Below are 17,285 nucleotides of genomic sequence, written 5' to 3' on the forward strand. Positions count from 1 at the left end.
AAACTCACAAGATATGGGGAAATAAAAGTTTTGACCCAAGCCCCTTCCATAAGGGGTCCCCAAACCATATGTACCTGGAATAACTTTTTGTTTTGGTAAGATTCACAGACGAGTTTTTCCACATTTCCACCAATCACAAAAGTAAGAACCACAATGGTCATCAGTAGCCAACAGAATAAGAAACTGAATCCAACCCCGCTGGGGAAAAAAAAATAGAAATAAAGTTAATAATTTTACCAGGAATTACTCAACATTTCCTACCAGTCCTTACTAACTCTACCCAGTCACTGTATGCTTCAGCCTCCTGCGGGTTAGGCGGGTCAGCCTCCCCACGAGCGCCGACAGGAAGGGGTAAGCACTGTCCCCGTCAGTCCTAAGCACGTGTTTAGGGGCCCCTGATGACTTAGCCCCTGGCCTGCTTGCAGCCCAGCACCGTGGTGTCAGGCACGGGCTCTGGGGTCACATGAGAGAACTGTGGCTTCCTGGTGAGTGAGGAGGCTGTGATGTGGGAAACGTACTCCTCGGAGTCTGTAAAGGGTCCAGGGAGGGAACGCTCAAGAAGAACACCCCTCCCCCACATTTCTCTCTTGGCAGAGCATGAAGGATAGATGGACAGGTGCCCACGTGGACCAAGGTGCCACCGAGGGGGCTGTTTCTGGCCGCAGGTGGTGGTCGGACCCGGGTGCTGGTGGTGGAGAGAAGTTGGCAGTGAAAGCAGTGTGCCACGGGAGGCCGGCGCAGCGGGATGTGGTGAAGACGTGTGCACTGGGGGTGAAGGAAGGGAAGGGGCCAAGGGGGGCACCAGGGCTTGTCAGCGGCAGGGACAGGGAGGGGAGAGAGGGTGGCCTTTTGGTCACGTTGCCCGGGAGACACCTCAGTGGAGATGCCATGGAGGCGGCCGCCAGGTGTCTGGAGCAGATGCCTGGGTTACAGGCCTCCTTTAGGGCATCAGCAGTTTAGACACGATCACTGACCCCTGGGGCTGGGGTTGGAGGGAGAAGCAGCCTAGGGCTGCACCGGGGGAGCCTCACCATTTGAAGAACAGGGGTAGTCTGAAACAAGACCAAGGTGGAGGGTCAGAGAGGTAGGAAGGAAAGCATTAGGGTGTGAAGTCACTGACAGGGAGACTGAGGAGTGTTTGCAGAAGCAGCAGCTAGTTATTCCAATCACTGCTCTGAGGACGCGCTCCAGAAGAACCAAAAGCAGCCCACTGTACTGGAGACGGAGAGATCACGGCTGCCCTGCAAGTGACAGGCGGGGCAGTCACAGGGGAGCTGGCTGGGGAGGAAGAAGGAGATGCAGAAACAGGCAGCAGACTCGACCTTCACTTCCCGACGTCTGTGCAGAGAGGGGAGCGGGAGGGAAGGAGCAGTGTTGGTAGGGGTTTTCTGTTTTCCTTTTCAAAGGCAGAGAACAGAACATGTTTAAGTGTTGAGAAGAAAACCCAGGAGAGAAGATAATGAGGATGCAGGAGAGAGAAGGGAGGCTGTGACCCATCCTCGGACGGTGAGCAGGGAAGGACAGAGAACACAGCGGGCCAGGGCAGGAGGAGGGGCCGGGCAGAGAGACCCCTCTGCCTCTGGCTTCGCGTGTCTGTGAGCGCAGTCACGTTCGGAGGGGTGGTGGTGGAAAGCTTGTGATGGCTTCTATTTTCTCTGTGAAGAAAATGGTAAAGCTGTCTGCTGAGAGAGAGGAAATAAGAAGGATGGATGTACCAGAGTGGGAAGACCAGAAGAAAGAAATAAAGGAAGGGAGGGAGAGAGGGAGGAAAGAAGGAATTTCCAGGGCTATGGAGGGTCCCTTTGAGGTGGGGTATCATAATTTCGTAGGGATCCTAATGTGCCCTGTTGTGTGACTTTTCTCTAGCCATGCTCAGGTGCCCAGACGGAAACACAGACAGAGCAAACCCTTAAATTAGTCTAGGCAAAGTAGCCAATCCTGTACCATCACTGGCGCACATCAGAAGGACCCTCAGGAGGGTGAGGGCCGATGTTTTTAATAATACAGTGTTTTTCTCACCACAACTCTTCGCAGAGCAAACACTTACAGCAGAATTACATGTAAGTGGCTGGTCTGAAATAAACAGCAATGTCTGTTTGCTGGAGGGGCCCTCGGTCAGTCTGGACCTTCTCTGACGGACAGGACTATTGAGTTAGGGGGAAGGTAAAGGAGGGGACCTCAGGTGAGATGTGGATGAAAAACACCACCTGCCATATCAGTAAACAAAGGGTGTCAGGGCCATCAAGCCATCAGCCGCTGCTGCCTGTCTGTGCGCCCTGGGGGACTCAGGATGGAGAGCAGCAGGACACTGGCCCTAGAGAGTTAATTAAGGTGTTCGTCAAAGGAATGATTTCAGTAAGCCCAGATTCTTGCATTTTCCCATACATGGAAAGGAGCGAAATTCATTAACTTGAGTTGTCTGGTTTTCTTTAATTAACAGTAATATTTTGATGTTCCGACTACCTAGCTTTTGTTGCAAAAACTCCTATTTATCTGGGCTCCTCCCTTTCCTCTTCAGAGAAGCTCCTCAGAGCGACCTGAGAGGCTGTCTTCTGGGCTTAATCCTCAAGTCCGTTGAATAAAACATAATTCTCAACTTTAAGGTTGTACATTCTTTTTCAGTCGACAGAGGGCGGTAACAGACCCCCAGGTTCTAATTGAGCACATCAGTGTTGTGTGTGTGTGTGTTAGAATTATACAAATAATCAATAACCTACTATAGAACACTCCAAAGCAACACCACTACTCTAAAGAGTATGCTGCTGACATTTCCAGTTTTTGTTTTCTAAACATGCATGTATACAGGTCAGGAACATGCATGCATCCAGGTCAGGAACATGCATGCAACTGCCCAGGGCCTGTCTTTGTGAGGTTGGTGAGGTAAGAATGGTGGGTGTGTGTTTAAAGTGTCGTAAAGGAGGAGGAGGTGGAGAACAAGAAGGAGAAGAAAAAATAAGAACAAGAATGATAATATGCAGCAAAGACTGTATGTGGCCGGCAGAACCTAAAATACTGATTATTGGGACCTTGATAGAAAAAGTTTGCCCACTCCCGATCACACGGTTCTAATGACACGTGCATGATTTTGTGGGTCCTTGTGGCACATCTTAAGACACTTTCGTCAGCCATCCAGGAGAGCTAACCTACTTATCCTTTCCGTGGCTACGTGATTTCCCATTCCTTGGGAGCTGACAGTCACCTGGAATTAGCTGTTATAACTAACAAGGCAAAAACACTCAGCTGTGCAGGATGCTCTTCCCACAGTTCGGTCTACTTCCTCAAAATAAATTCTCTGAATGGGAAGGGCTTGACCAAGAGGATTATGGTCTCTTTATGGCCCTTGCTAGAACCTAACAAATTGCTTTCCAAGTATCTATAACTGTTGCCGGCGATTAAGTTCTTGTCTCCTTGCAGAAAGAATTCAGAGATGAGACACGGAGGTCAAGAAAGTAAAGTGAGGATTTATTAAGGGCTACACAGCACATTCTCAAGGGGAGAGTGGGCAGACTCAGGTGAGTAGCTGTGCTGAGTTTCTTTGTCAAGCTGGTTACACGGGGTATAAAAATGAATGGGCAGAATATCACTGGGGAGGGAAGGGTTTGGAGTTGTATTCCCTGATCTCCATCCCAGCTCCACTTTCCCAAGGGGAGGAGAGGTTTTTGTCCTTGTTTAGTCTGGCTCGGAAGTGTGTCATGGCGTCAGTGCGTGATGGGTACTTTTAACCTGCAAGGCTAATCTTATTATAATGAGGGCATAGTGAGCAAAAGGTTACATTGGGACACCAGAGATTCTTGCTTTTCCCCACTTTTGTCTGCCTCCAGAACACTCGTCACCCCAAAATGTGTGATTTCTTACCAGTCCAGAGGTTCCTGTTTTCCTCTGTCTGCCCAAGGACCCTGGTTGCTCACAAGATGTATGGTTTCCTGCCATTTGGCCTGTGTCTCCCTTTCTCTGCTCACATCTATCCATCTGCCTGCTCTAACAGAACAGTTGAAACTGCCACCTGTAGTTCCACTGTATGTAAAACGCCCATGGCAACATCTGGTATTAGTTTTTCTTCAAAGGTCTGGGTAATCCAGGCATTGTTTTCAAGCTACAACTGGAAGTTTTACAGTGGGCTTCAGTACAAGAGATTTGTTTTCTGGCTGCCTTAATTGGGTCTCCTTATCTCTGGGGAAACTGTCCATATCTCCTGCAGATGTACGTTCACCCCATCATCCATTCAGCCCCTAAAATGCTCCCTGGGCCCTCAGGAGATGGAGGGGCAGACAGAGCCAGGACTCTCTGCCTGCCCTCCTTCCAGGTCTTTCACTAGCGTCCTCTCGGGAGGCAAGGATTTTTATGAAGTCCACGCTCTTGATTGAACAGTGTCCCTATTTTTAAAGAGCCGGTGGTGTTTTGGTTGAAGCTGAACTAAATATACGCTTTCTTGTGTCTACAAGCAAGTAGAGCATTATAAAGAAGGAACTGCATTCTTCTGGTTAGTCTGATGAGTCCATCCAGTTGTTTGCCAGATGTGGCAAGGGGTGGAGAGTTTTGCCAAGGACAGCAGAGCACGCCATGCGGAGTAGTGAGCTTTACAGGCCAGAGACCACGGCCACCCTCCGGATCTGCAGACCACCTGGAACGCATCTGATGGCAACTTATAGTCACCAGCCTTTTTCTTACTGCTGAGCTAAATCCTGTGGCCCCGAAGTCATAGGGGTCCACGTGACTTTAGCCCTTCAGAGAGTCCTTAACCTGCACAAATGAGCATCACGTCCAAACTGCCGCTGCTCTCAGCCGCCATCAATCCGCTCGTGACTCTCCTGTTTCTTTATTCTTCGAAGCTAAATATCACATCTTTTGGTTTTATCCCTTGAAAAAGATGGAGTATTTACTCCCTCCCTTCAAACAATTAAAAAGTTGTAATAAATAAATTTGCCATCAAAACACTGACAAAATAGCCAAGTGCCGGGATTATTAAATTCTGAACATGAAATTAATTTTCTGTCTGTAGCCGTGTACATTTAAACAAAAAGTCCGGGCAAATATACTCTTCCTTGCTAGTTTAATTTCTTAAGTTTAGGCATGTAAGCAAACAGGCGTTTCCATGTGTGGAACTCTGTCCAATTCTGTCCAATTCTGGCAGACTCCCATGTCATTAGCTTGAAGGTTATTTTTAAAACTCGTGTGCCTGTGTTCATGTTAATAAAGGCTTGCACTACAGTGGAGCTTAAAGGTTTAAGGAAAAGGCCTTAGAACCATTGCTTCTTAAGAAGTCTGAACATCAGAGCGACCCAAAGGTTAAAAAAGCAAGTCAAGGCATGTCCCTGTTGACATAATAAAGGGCCACGGCTGTGATTCTCTATTGTCTGAAGGACTTGTTCCAGATCTTTCCCACCCCTGGGGCCTCCTCACCCCCGTTCCCCCTCCCCCATGGATTCTCCACGAGCTCATGGAGGTGGAATTCACACAGCTTCCTCTCTGGGGACCATTCAAAGCTTTTGTCCCTGGTTACTGCCTTCCATTCCTGGCTCCATCTCCAGTCCCACCTCATGCATGTCCCCTATACCTTGTTACACTCTAGTAAAGTTTTTTTTTTTCCCCTTTCAAAAATATGAACTTAGACATGAATGTGATTGAAATGGGGGCAGTGGCTTCAGTCCACTGCAGGCTCACCATTCCCTGGTACCTCGCATCTGATCTCATCACTAATTTAGGCTACTTGTCTGAATTCCAAGGGTGCCAGGTTGGCCACCTCTGTTCTAAATCAAGTTTCTAGTGTTTCAAAGTGAACAAGCTGGCTGATCATATAGAATGGTGTATGATACCAAGTCAGTCATCAGCAAGTATCTGGTGAAGGAATGAATGAATGAATGAAGAGAGGGAGGGAGGGGTGGATGGATAGATGGATGAATATGGGGAAAAAAACCAGTAAGAATCAGGAAAAGAAACTTGGAAACAATTTCCATGACAGCTGCTTTAAAGAGGAGTCTACCGTCTAGAAGTATTGTTTTTAAGCTTGTCTATCAGGGTGCAGCCAACTGAGAGTCTTCCTTTACGTACGTTTCATGGAATTCCCCAAACCAATGAAAGCACAATCACACCAGGCGACCTACTTCACTGGAACCCAGATTGCTTGGCCCAGAGGCCACCGGGTCGCTGTAACACCAGACTCACCTGCTCTCCTCCTTGTGTTTCAAACCGACCCCCACCCCACCCACGGCAAGGAAGAGCCAACACTCACACCATGAGGAAGATGCCTCCGGTGTTCGAGACACAGCCTCGTCTGGTTGGGGTAGCTTTCCGGTCATAGCCCAATGTGCCACACAGTAAGCCCAGGCAAAAAAAAATCACTATGAGGGTCAGCAAACAGCAGACAACCAAGCAACCCAGCCACCTGGTGGAACAAGCACAGTGTTAGCAAACACAAGAGTGACGTCATCGCAACACAAGAGCTCTCGGACTTGAGCTGGAACAGCTGGCGATCCAGTGTCAGATCCTTCTGTTCATTCCTCAGAGGGTGAGAGTGTTGTGAAAAGACCCCTCTCCACCCCTAGCCCTCAAACCCAACCAAGATGATGTTTATCTTGGTTTCAAAGAGCTCTCAACGGACACGGGATTATTCCGTCTTTCCTTTGCAGGGTTAAGTTCCTTCAGGGTTCCTGCAGTGTTTATTATGATGATGATGAGATGTGAACAGATATGATGAGATAAAGAAACATGAGGCTCCTTCCACTGGTCTTCCTCTGACATGTTTTGTGGCTGCAGGAATATTTGGGGCGGGGAGTGAATTGTGTTCTTTACTGAGCCAGCAACTCTACGTGATGAGGGCATTGAATATTTCAGAATTTTAGGAGCATCCTAAATCAAATGCCTGCAAGTCTCAATTTTGTAATGGTCCAGTGAGACATTTTAGGATAATGGAGCCTCAATTAGGTCTTACTGGCATTCCTGGAACGTACATCAACCTTTCCCAGCAACTGAGGAGCATTTAAGGGTAGAAATGCTTCCTAACCCTTAAAACACTAAAAAACAATAGCATTTACTTCTTGGACAAAAGCAGCCACTACAGCTTTTCATTCAATTAAGTGCAAACTCGTCAATTATCATTATAGCCACCTGTACCAATTCTGTGACTTTTTGTTCCAGATACTGAGGACACAAAATGAAATAAGCCCTGGACCTGGCTTCAGAAATCTTTTCCAGTTAATGTATACCTCATCTGCTTCATTAAATTTTTTTTTAATGAGCTTACAGTCTCAGGATGGGGGAAGATGACAGGAAGGGGAGCTGATATATAGACAGATCACTGCACCATTTTTCCAGCTATGACTTCCAATGAGATTGTAAAGGGTGTGTCTTATGTTTGTCCTGACACCTGCTGGGGGGGCCAAGCTGCAGGGTCAGAAAATGGCTTGTTGATTACAGAGCAATAATTAAAAGCAGAGTCAGGCGGAGGCTGAAAACCCACTTTTGCCGTGCTGTCGCCAGCCCTAAGAAAGTCGCCTCACCTCCCTGAGCCTCAGTGTCCTCACCTATGAAACAGGGTTATAAATAGAACACAAGCAAAGGGATTTTGTATTAAAGGGGATGCCATGTGTACAGCATGTGATAGGCACGTTGTGACTGTCCCCTAAAGGCTTGCAATTATTGCTATTATTTTATTATTTATCTCATATCCTTGCCTAATAAATAACCTGAACAGGAATGGAAGTCTCCAGAATCTCTGTGGGTTGGGGCAGAAGGCACAGTTCCGGTGGCCAGTCATAGGGCTGAGCCTTTCAAAGAGGAGCGTGCGTCCCACATCTCATGCGATCCTGGGAACACTGAGTCTCCAAGCCCCTCCCTCCCCCACGCTCCTGTCTGAGATGCCCACCACCATCTCCCGGGGCCAAGCCCCACCCGGGCATTCTCCTAAAGGGCGAAGAGCTGGGAACGACAGCAGCTTCAGTCACGGTACTGGTTTCAAGGATGCTCTTTCTGTGAGAACCGACACCTATGTATTTATTTTATAAACCAAAGAAGAGAAAAATATTATCCAAATGCCCTTTTTAATTACTTTTAAGCTTCAAAATCCTTTTACCTGCCTTAGATAATTATAACCAAGATTCCAGAGTCCACTGACAACATCAAAATTGCATGTTATCGACTATTTGGCTCAAGAACTTCAAGTCTGCAATTTTTAATAAATGGACTGCTTCGTGAATTCCCATGACATCCTTTCACAGCAAACATGCTAGTCTTTATTTTTAAGAAATTTTTGTTAATGGAGGTACTGGAGATTGAACCCAGAACCTCATGTATACTGAGCATGTGCTCTACCACTGAGCTACACCCACGCCCTGAGTCTTCTTTACATAGTTTCAACTTTAGTATCTGTGCTACCGAAGTGAACACTTCAACTTCTTAATGAACATAAACTAGGGTCAACCCATCAGGTTATGGCCTCTTTGTACAGTTGGCTCTCATAAGATTGTCTTGGTTATGATGTTAAATTTTCATCCTGCCCTATGGTAGGTGTCACTCTGCTAGTTTACCAGCTCACAGGAGGCACTCACTCACCTGTACGAATCATATTCTTCCAAAGTGGGTAAATAGCGGTGGATGTAATCTTCAGTGTTATTAATGTAGTGAATGAAATTTGACAGCTTATCCTGAACAGGAATCTTTTTGCTTATATTAGTGATCTCTGAGCCAATGGAATTCAAAGTCCTCTTGATATCTGAAAACAAAGATACCTCAGTGATGCGTTTTCCAACCTAGAGGACACAGAACTTTTGCCCTGGAACTCAACTGGAAAGCTCGAACCACTTCTGGCCTTTCCCGCATTATGTACGTGTCGAAAATATGAAAAGGGTCTATGACAAGCAGGAATGTAGCCAAGCCCATAGGAAAACAATTACTTAACAAAACAGCAAGCCATGAGAGCTGACTGTAATGATATGGTGCTGAAATCAAGCCAGAGTTTTCTTCTACTTATTTCACTAAAAAAAAAAAAAAAAAAAAGGTCAGGCGATTTAAAATGTATTTTGTGCCTACCATGGGCCAGGCACTTTTATAAATGTTAACTCATTTCTTTATTCCCATTTCACTGACAGTGATGTTGAGTCCCCTGGGGGTTAAATCATTCGCCCATCTGTCTCTTTTTCAGAAAGCACTAGAAATGGGATGAAAACTCGGGTTTCTCTGACTAAAGGTTCTGTTAAATGACTTGGGGAAAATAATTTAACATTATAATAATTCCTCCATCTATGAAATGCCACTCAAGAACAAAGTAATTCTCTAGGACTAGTTTTTGGAAGAAGTGACCCAGGTGACATTTTTGTTAAAATTATATTTGACTCATACAAATTGAGACTTATTAAAGTACATCTCTGTCTTATATGCAAGAATCAATAGGATTCCCAGTGGTTGAACAGTTTCTATTAATAGTCATCTTAATCTTTCAGAGAGGAAATAAAGTTCCAGTTTCCTGGAAAGCGTCCATCCATCCTGACAAGTCTTGGGGTCAAAGCCCTGGGGGGGGGGGTAGGGCTGTCACCTGGTCCAACACCCGCCTAAGATCTGAAGTTGGCTTTATCCACCGTGATTCTTGACATGGACATACCAAAAACATGCTAATCAGTGCAAAGTCCACCGACCCTCAAAGGCAGATAAACCTCTTTGCAGCAGCAGAAGTAAGACTGGCAGTCCTCACAATGCAGTCCCAGGGCTCCTGGTGAACTTCGGGGCGGTGGTAGCATGAGCCAAAATGAAATTACATAACATGGGGGTAGGGGGGAACTGTTTTTCAAAGCCGGTGGTTCACATCAATATACAATCTCGAGAGCTCCTAATAGGAGAGCTCAGCGTCTCCTCCAGATGGCTTGTGCACCAAAAGACCCCAGGATCCTGGACAAGGTGACCCTGCAGGTCTCTCTTTTACCCCTGGGATCTCTGGGAGTCCGGGAGATGTAGCATGGAGACCGCCCCCGTCTCCTGCGCACAGTTGCCTGAACTCAGAGTCGGGCCCCTTCTGCTCCTCAGGCTGTGCTGCCTCCCACACACCACAGCCTTGGTGACTACACATGGCTGGTGCCCTCTCTCAGCTAATACCTTCTTCAGGCCTCCATCTGGATGTTGCTTCCTCCAGGAAACCTTCCGTGACCCTCTACCCACCTTGGATTCCTTGCACACACCTCGCCCTGTTCCCGGAGGGTGATAACAAGCATCTGTAAACACACCCAGCTGACAGGCAGGAAGGGGTCAGGCCTTATTCACCTGCCATCCCCAGAGCCTAGCGGCGCCTGGCACACAGTAGGCACTCAAAGTACGCATGCAGGGTAGGACCCAATGCTCAAGACATGGGAGCTAAGGGTTATTTGTTTTGGAAGGGCATGATACTCGGCTTGATGGAATGGCTGGCACTCGCTCAGACTTGGGAAAACTCTGGCTTGTGTTTGGGTAATGACATGGCGTGCACCGGGCCTCGCTCACACAAACCGCACGCCTCGCTTGGCCAGACTTACAAGGGAGGGCCATGAGTACTGGCAGAAGAGGTCCAGAAAGGGGAAACAAAAAAAGTAAACACAGAGATTAGTCAGCAGGTGGCTACTGGGTGTGCAGCGTGGGTGTGCAAGCCCTCAGATGCTAGCTTAGGAAAGCGTGAACTCTGTCTTGAGAATCTTAACATTTTAAAGCAGAATCTAGAACAGAAGGGAACCCACAAAACATCCAAAATACTATGTCTCAGGATAAAACCCCCTTTCTAAAGTCTTAATGGGTTGAAAGAACTCTACTAGGAAAAAAACTATCAAATACCTCTAGACGGTATTTTAAAACCACTTGGTCAGGACATTGTGCTGAACACCAGAAACTGATACATTGTAACTGACTATACTTCAATTAAAAAAATAATAATAAATGAAATAAAACCACTTGGTCAACAGATAAAAAGGAAGCACTGAGAAGATGATAAGTTTTACAAAAAGAGAAGATAATCTTACATAGCTTCAGAGATTTCCCTTCTTAGCAAACAACCTTGATGGAGTCCCACCCCTGCTCAAAGAACTGTGTATACTGCATTCTTTCTCCATATCCACTCCAGATACCAAAACCTGAATTCGACATGATGCGGTCATTTGAGACCAGTGGCATTCTCTCAGCATCAGTTCTGTCTCTCCAAAATTGTGAGCATCCTTAAGAGTCTAAAATAGCATTATATCAGCATCAGAGGAACAAATTCATAAAAAGACAAAATAAATCCCTCTACGGAGTATTCCTCTAAAAACAAATGAATTTTTCAAGGGGGAAGGTATAGCTCAGTGGTAGAGTGCATGCTTAGCACGCACAAAGTCCTGGGTTCAATCTCTGGTACCACCATTAGAATAAATAAATAAACCCTAATTAGCCCCCTGAAAAATTTAAAAAATTTTTAAATTTAAAAACAAACTTTAAAAAAATGAATTTTAAGTTCTTTTAGAAAATAAAATAAATTTCCAGCGAAAACAATCAGAATGTGACCTTCCAAACTGTGGACTTTGGCTGTTGTGGGCTCTGACAGCACCTGACAAAGGCGTGGCCCTCAACCAGACAGCTTCCAGCCCGCAGGCGGATGTGATGGATGCTCAATAATATTACTATTTTTGAAAATCTCCATCACGGTGTGAAGGTAACACAACTGAAATATGCGTTGAGTGTTTAAGGTTTTAGTGAAAGAATATTTTTTTAAGAGGGAAAAAGAATGATACAATTTTCAACAATACGTTTGTTTGTACTAGCAGCCAATTTCTAACAAGGAGAGATGCAAAATTACTGCCGACTGGGACTCTTACCTGATATGACGTTCATGGTTTTACTTTCCACTGTCTCAGGTATATCATTAAAAGATCTATAGCCCTAAAAAATAGTTCAAAATAAGGTGAAATACAGAGTGAGCGGTTCGCTATTATTCATTTTCAACCTCATATGGAGTAGAGGAGCAAAATTAAAATGGAACATGCCCCCTAAGGCTGAAACGATCATATGTTCATTACCCTTTAGAGAGGACTTCCTTTAAATTGTATCCGCTGAAGATCATGTTAAAAGGTTCCCATTTTTAATGTTCAACTCATGTTACAAGTTTACATGTATCTATACTAGTGTTTCTCAATCGGGAGCCATTTGGTTCCCCAAGGAGTATCTGGCAACGTCTGGAGACATTCTGGTTATCACAGTTGTGGGGGTGCTGTTGGCCTTGTGTGGACATGAGCCAGAGGAGCTAATAAAAACCCAGCAGTGCACAGGATAGTCCCCACAACAAAGAATCATCCAGCCCCAACTGTGCTGAGGCTAAAAAGACCCTGATCTGCACAATGCATCATGTGCAGATATAAAGTGAATTTCTGAAAATAGAATCTTATTCTCCAGTGCAATTACACAGTAAAATTGGAGATCAGGTCTCATAGAAAACAGTCATGTCCTAAAACACAACTGACAAAGGATACACATTGCAGGGAGCTAAAATGAAAACCAAAACAGCCACGCCAAGCTTTCACACTTTGCATCTAAATCCACGACAGGAAAATGTCACTATTTCCAAGCAACTCAATTCAATAGCCAGCCTTTCCTCTGGAAGGGGTTTAGTTTGTGTCTCCTACCTGCCTGCTGGTGTATTTAGGCATCCTCTAGGGGAACCGTGGCAATTACATGAACTGAATGTCTGTCTCCCCTGAAAAGCATGTATTGAAATCCTAATCCCCAGTGAGACGTTGTCAAGAGGCCTTTGGGAGGGTGTTACGTTGTGAGAATGCAGCCCTCACCCTCACGAATGGGATCAGTCGGTGCCCTTTTAAAAGGGCTGGACCTCAGAGCTCTCTCTACCATACGGGGTTACAAGGACGCAATGGCCATCGGCAACCTGGAAGGCGTCCTCATCAGAACTGACCATGCTGGCAGGCTGACCTTGACGTCCAGCCACCACAAATGTGAGAAACTTCTGTTGTTTATAAACCACCTAGTCTATATTCTTTCATAGCAGTGCAATCTGCTATAGCCGTTATGAGATTTATGGTGCCAGAACACTTCCACCTCAGCCCAGCAGTGCTGATGTCATTAAAAGCACGTCCCCGACTCGTTTCCTCACAGGGACTAAGCCGCTGAGCGCACCAGAGCTTGTGCTGGCTTCAGTACACCTGGTCCCTCTGTCTCTATCGGTGTTTGGACTTGTGGGGCTCACCCATCATGAGAGGCTTCGTGGCTGTAAGGGGACTCACACATCTCCCGGCTCCATTCCTTCATTTAACAAAGGAGGTGACATCAGAAGGCAAAGGCTAAGAGTTTTGAATGACTTGTTTCTGGGGACACTCACTTTGTTAGTATATGAAGATTAGTGTTGAAGAGTTATTTTATAACTTTTTTATGACTATGCTAAAAGGCAGAGCCAAGAGTAAAATTCTATTCTCTTCCTTTTAGGCTATTGCGGAAATCAAGGTATTCTCGAACAATGTGGTCCCTGCCTTTTTTAGGGTTTACAGTCCAGGGGGATAATCGAGACATGAAAGCAATAATCACAATTATGAGGAAATTAACAAAAAATATTTGCAATGCTGTAAGGATGTATTAAAAAGGGTTTGACCTGGTCAAGAAGCCCAGGAAAAGTCTCACTAAGAAAGTGATGTATAAAACTTAAAGGAGCTCGGCCTTAGTAGCCCAAGAAGGGAGGCAAAGGGGAGGGGGAAGGAAGAGAGCTCGGGCAGAGCGCCCAGCATGTGCACACGTGCAGAAGCGGAAAGAAACAAAACGCGGCTGACTCACAGGCCGAGTGGGAGAGCGTCTGTGTCAGAATCAGCATGGGGTCCAACACCAAGCCCACCAAATTCTGAGCCCCAGGAAGGTGAGATCATGTTTTTCTTTTTGTCTCTTACGGTCCTAGCATTGTGCTTGGCATAAAATAGATACACGATAAAAAAAAATTCCTGAATTGGAATGAATAGAATTACCCGGAGGATAACACCGATCACCGTTCTTGGCCACCGTCCTCCAGAGCATCACTGCTTTTCTGCTGTTACCTGTTTTCTTATGTACTGTTCTACTCTTTAAAATAATCTAAAATGAGCTACTGTATTTTTTTTTCCCCAAAAAACATACCTCTTGGATCAAGCCGGACAAATTTGTTTGAAGAACATCACTCATATTAGCAATTTGCTTATCCAAAGGTGGGAGCTGAAATTTTATAAAACAGAATATTAGGCAAGGTGGTTTCCCCCAAAATTATTTGTCATAAAAATGGGAATCATCTTACACCCAAGTCCCAAAGTCTCTATATTTCAGGGTATGATCTAAGAGTATTATTTGGGGAAAACACATTTAGCTCAGAATGGGCTCTACAAGCATTAACTTTTCAACGTTTGAAGGTCTCCTGTTGCAGTCAGCTAAAAATGAGGGAAAGAAATTTAACACAGATTGAGTATGTGTGACCTCACAATGTCAGGTACTGAACAGTGTTGAAGTACAGTTGTAAATAACCTTTGAAAAAGCATGTTTAAAAGTAATAGTCAGTGGTTATCTTGGTGAGTGGCCTGGAATAAATATTTTATTTTACAGCATTACATATGGATGTAAGTGTTCTATCTCTTTCCAATACTGGGACAGAGATCATGGGCCTCTGACACAATGTACCGAGAAGGACACTGTATCATTTTTGTGACACCCTGACAAATACGCATAACAAATCTAATCATGAGGGAACATTGGACAAAGCAAAATTGAAGGTCATGCTTTAAAATAAATGGCCCGCAATCTTCAAAAAAAGACTGAGACTGTTCCAGATCAAAGGAACTAAAGAGACATTACAGCTAAAGACCGTGTACTCTAAACTGGATCTCAGACTGGAAAAAGAAAAAGCAGTTTAAAAGAGCATTTTTTGGAAAAATCGGCAAAATTTGAATATAAACTGTGGATTTGTTAGTGGTATTGGGTCAACATTATATGCCCTAATTTTGATCATCCAAATGTTATGTAAAGTTAGGAAATCCACTGAAATATTTAAGGGTAAAAGGGAATAATGTCTGCAACTTACCTCCAAATGACTGAGAAAAGAGCAAAATGCACAGTACACAATACTAAATTTGCACATATATGGTGGTATGAAGAGAAAGATGGCAGATACAGAGATAAATTAAGCACATGGACCCAAATGTTGACATCTGGTGAACGTGGATAAAAGCTGTGAACAAGGGTTCCTTATACCAATCTTGCAAATTTTCTGCATGTATTAAAAGCACATCAAAAATAAAAGATACCCCCAAAAGGACTTGATTTCAAATAACCTAAATGCAACTATAGGTCCTAGGCTCTGAAAAACTGTTCGATGACAAGAAAAGTGACTGTAGTAGATACGCAGACACAGATGTTGAATGTGACGTGTGTGAATGAAACCGACTCACGGGATGTGAAGGTGAGGAAAATGTAGCTATGTTAAAATACTGTTGTGTATAAAGTGTGGTGTATATATATCACAATGCTGATATATGATTATTTTATCTACAACCCAGAACTTTATATATTCAAGTTGCTCCAAATTCTTTTTTTTTCTAATCTCTTTGGGAATATGGGAAATTACCCAATATTTAGGCATATGTGGTTAATATACTAGGCTCACCATTTTTAAATCTATTTTAATTTTTAAAGGTCTACAAAAATGCATTCGACTTCCTTTTTCTTTTTTAAAGCTGAATGTATCACAGATACAGAGAACACACTGGTGGTTCCCAGTGGGGAGGCGGAGGGGGAGGGGCGATACAGGGAGAGGGGATTAAGAGGCACCAACTATGATGTATAAAAAAAGCTACAGGGATATACTGCACAACACAGGGAACACAGCCTGTATTTTATAAAATGCACATTGAAACTACCAAAGTAAAATTTAAATTAAATTTAAAAAGAAGAATCTGAAAAAAAAAAAGCTGAATTCATTCTGATGTTTCATCAGATCAGTCGCAGAGAACTCCCAAGGAGGGTCTCCTGCGACTCCTTCTCTCCTGCTGCCACTGTTCTACCGCGACACAGACCCGGTCACCAAGCACCTGACGGGCGAGCCCCTCCTTATCAGCCTTCCCCAGCTGGCGCTGCCCCGGAGCCAGGGCCCCCCCTCACCTGACTGAAGTCCACGCTGACATCCAGGTAGCTTAGAGAGCTGTTGATGTGGTCGCAAGTGGTGGCTGCCGAAGGCACCTGGCACGCGGGGTCCTTGAGGGATAGCGCCAGGTCCTTCTGAACGTCACTCAGGTTGGCACTCAGCTGTGCGGATGACTGTTTCATGTCCATTAAGACACTGTTCACCATCACCAGGGCTTCTTCGGTCTCTCTGATGGCTGCAGGAACACAGTCCACTTCAGAACAGAGGCACTCACTAGGCCAGCAAGTGGAAAAATCCCTTCTCATCTACAAAAGTCCTCTAAGGGAACTCGAGATGAACTTGTAAATGACACTGGAGGGCAAAGCAGGGGACCCTGCTGTGAGGGGGCGTCTGGCGGGGAAATGCAGGGACACTGCTGGCCTCCTCTGCCCCTGCCAGCTGCTCCCACCAGCTCAGCTTTCCCACCGGGGGGCTCTTTCCAACAAGCAGGGGCGAGGGTCAACCCCCAGGAATGTGCCCGGGACGGGTGGGCACAGCATGAACTGGCCAGACTGGAGCAGCAGCGGCAGGGAAAGGTGTCGCCCCCCTAGCCTTGCCCATGAAGAGGTCAGCCCACACAGGCTAGCACCTTCCATCCCAAGCAGTTTTAACTCACATAAAAACTAGTCACCCCAAGTCAGATTTTAGCTGTGGACATTCAAAGAGCTGTAATTAAACACAGGGCAGCGGTTACAATCACAGGTTGGGATGCAGGCAAGCCAAGGTGCAGGTCCCAGCCTCTCTACCCGCTGTGTAAACAGACGCCGATTCCTGAACACTGGCAATTTCTTCATCTGAAAACGGTGAAACCACCACCACCAGGCTCATACTGCAAACTGTGAGGTTAGGATGACCAGGCTGAAATTCCTCAGTGGCACTGAGTCCACCTGTTAAATGTTGGAAGCTCCACCGCCGAGGACACGTCCCTAGACTAGGAAATCCCTATTCCGTCATTTGCTACCCTGGTCTCTCTGGGGCGTAGAAATTCAAGGCTAGGCAAGGAGCAAACTGACAACTCTTTTCCACAGTGACTGAAAATCAAAGCAGTGAAAGAGGTGAAATTTAAATTACAGGGCAATGCTTTTCTTCTAAGCAAATAAGTCTGGGCTCACAAAACAGATGCTGGGGGCACCAAGTCACAACAGCGTGCTGCTAGGGAAAGTGT

The 17,285-nt window shown here is 45.4% G+C and overlaps 1 protein-coding gene across 9 annotated transcripts in view; it reads right to left on the reverse strand.

Moving 5' to 3' along the window:
• PROM1 (prominin 1) overlaps nucleotides 1–17,285 on the reverse strand; it is a 113,758-nt gene that overhangs the window by 17,934 nt on the left and 78,539 nt on the right. For all 9 annotated transcript variants that reach the window (XM_032494396.1, XM_032494405.1, XM_032494414.1 and 6 more), the window contains exons 8-13: nucleotides 16,099–16,316; nucleotides 14,092–14,166; nucleotides 11,799–11,862; nucleotides 8,548–8,707; nucleotides 6,230–6,382; nucleotides 75–198 (exon numbers count right to left, since the gene is read on the reverse strand). In XM_032494396.1, the coding sequence (XP_032350287.1) occupies nucleotides 75–198; nucleotides 6,230–6,382; nucleotides 8,548–8,707; nucleotides 11,799–11,862; nucleotides 14,092–14,166; nucleotides 16,099–16,316 (794 nt within the window). The remainder of the gene's footprint in view (nucleotides 1–74; nucleotides 199–6,229; nucleotides 6,383–8,547; nucleotides 8,708–11,798; nucleotides 11,863–14,091; nucleotides 14,167–16,098; nucleotides 16,317–17,285) is intronic.

Source organism: Camelus ferus, chromosome 2 (genome assembly GCF_009834535.1).
Source record: "Camelus ferus isolate YT-003-E chromosome 2, BCGSAC_Cfer_1.0, whole genome shotgun sequence".
Lineage (NCBI taxonomy): Eukaryota > Metazoa > Chordata > Mammalia > Artiodactyla > Camelidae > Camelus > Camelus ferus.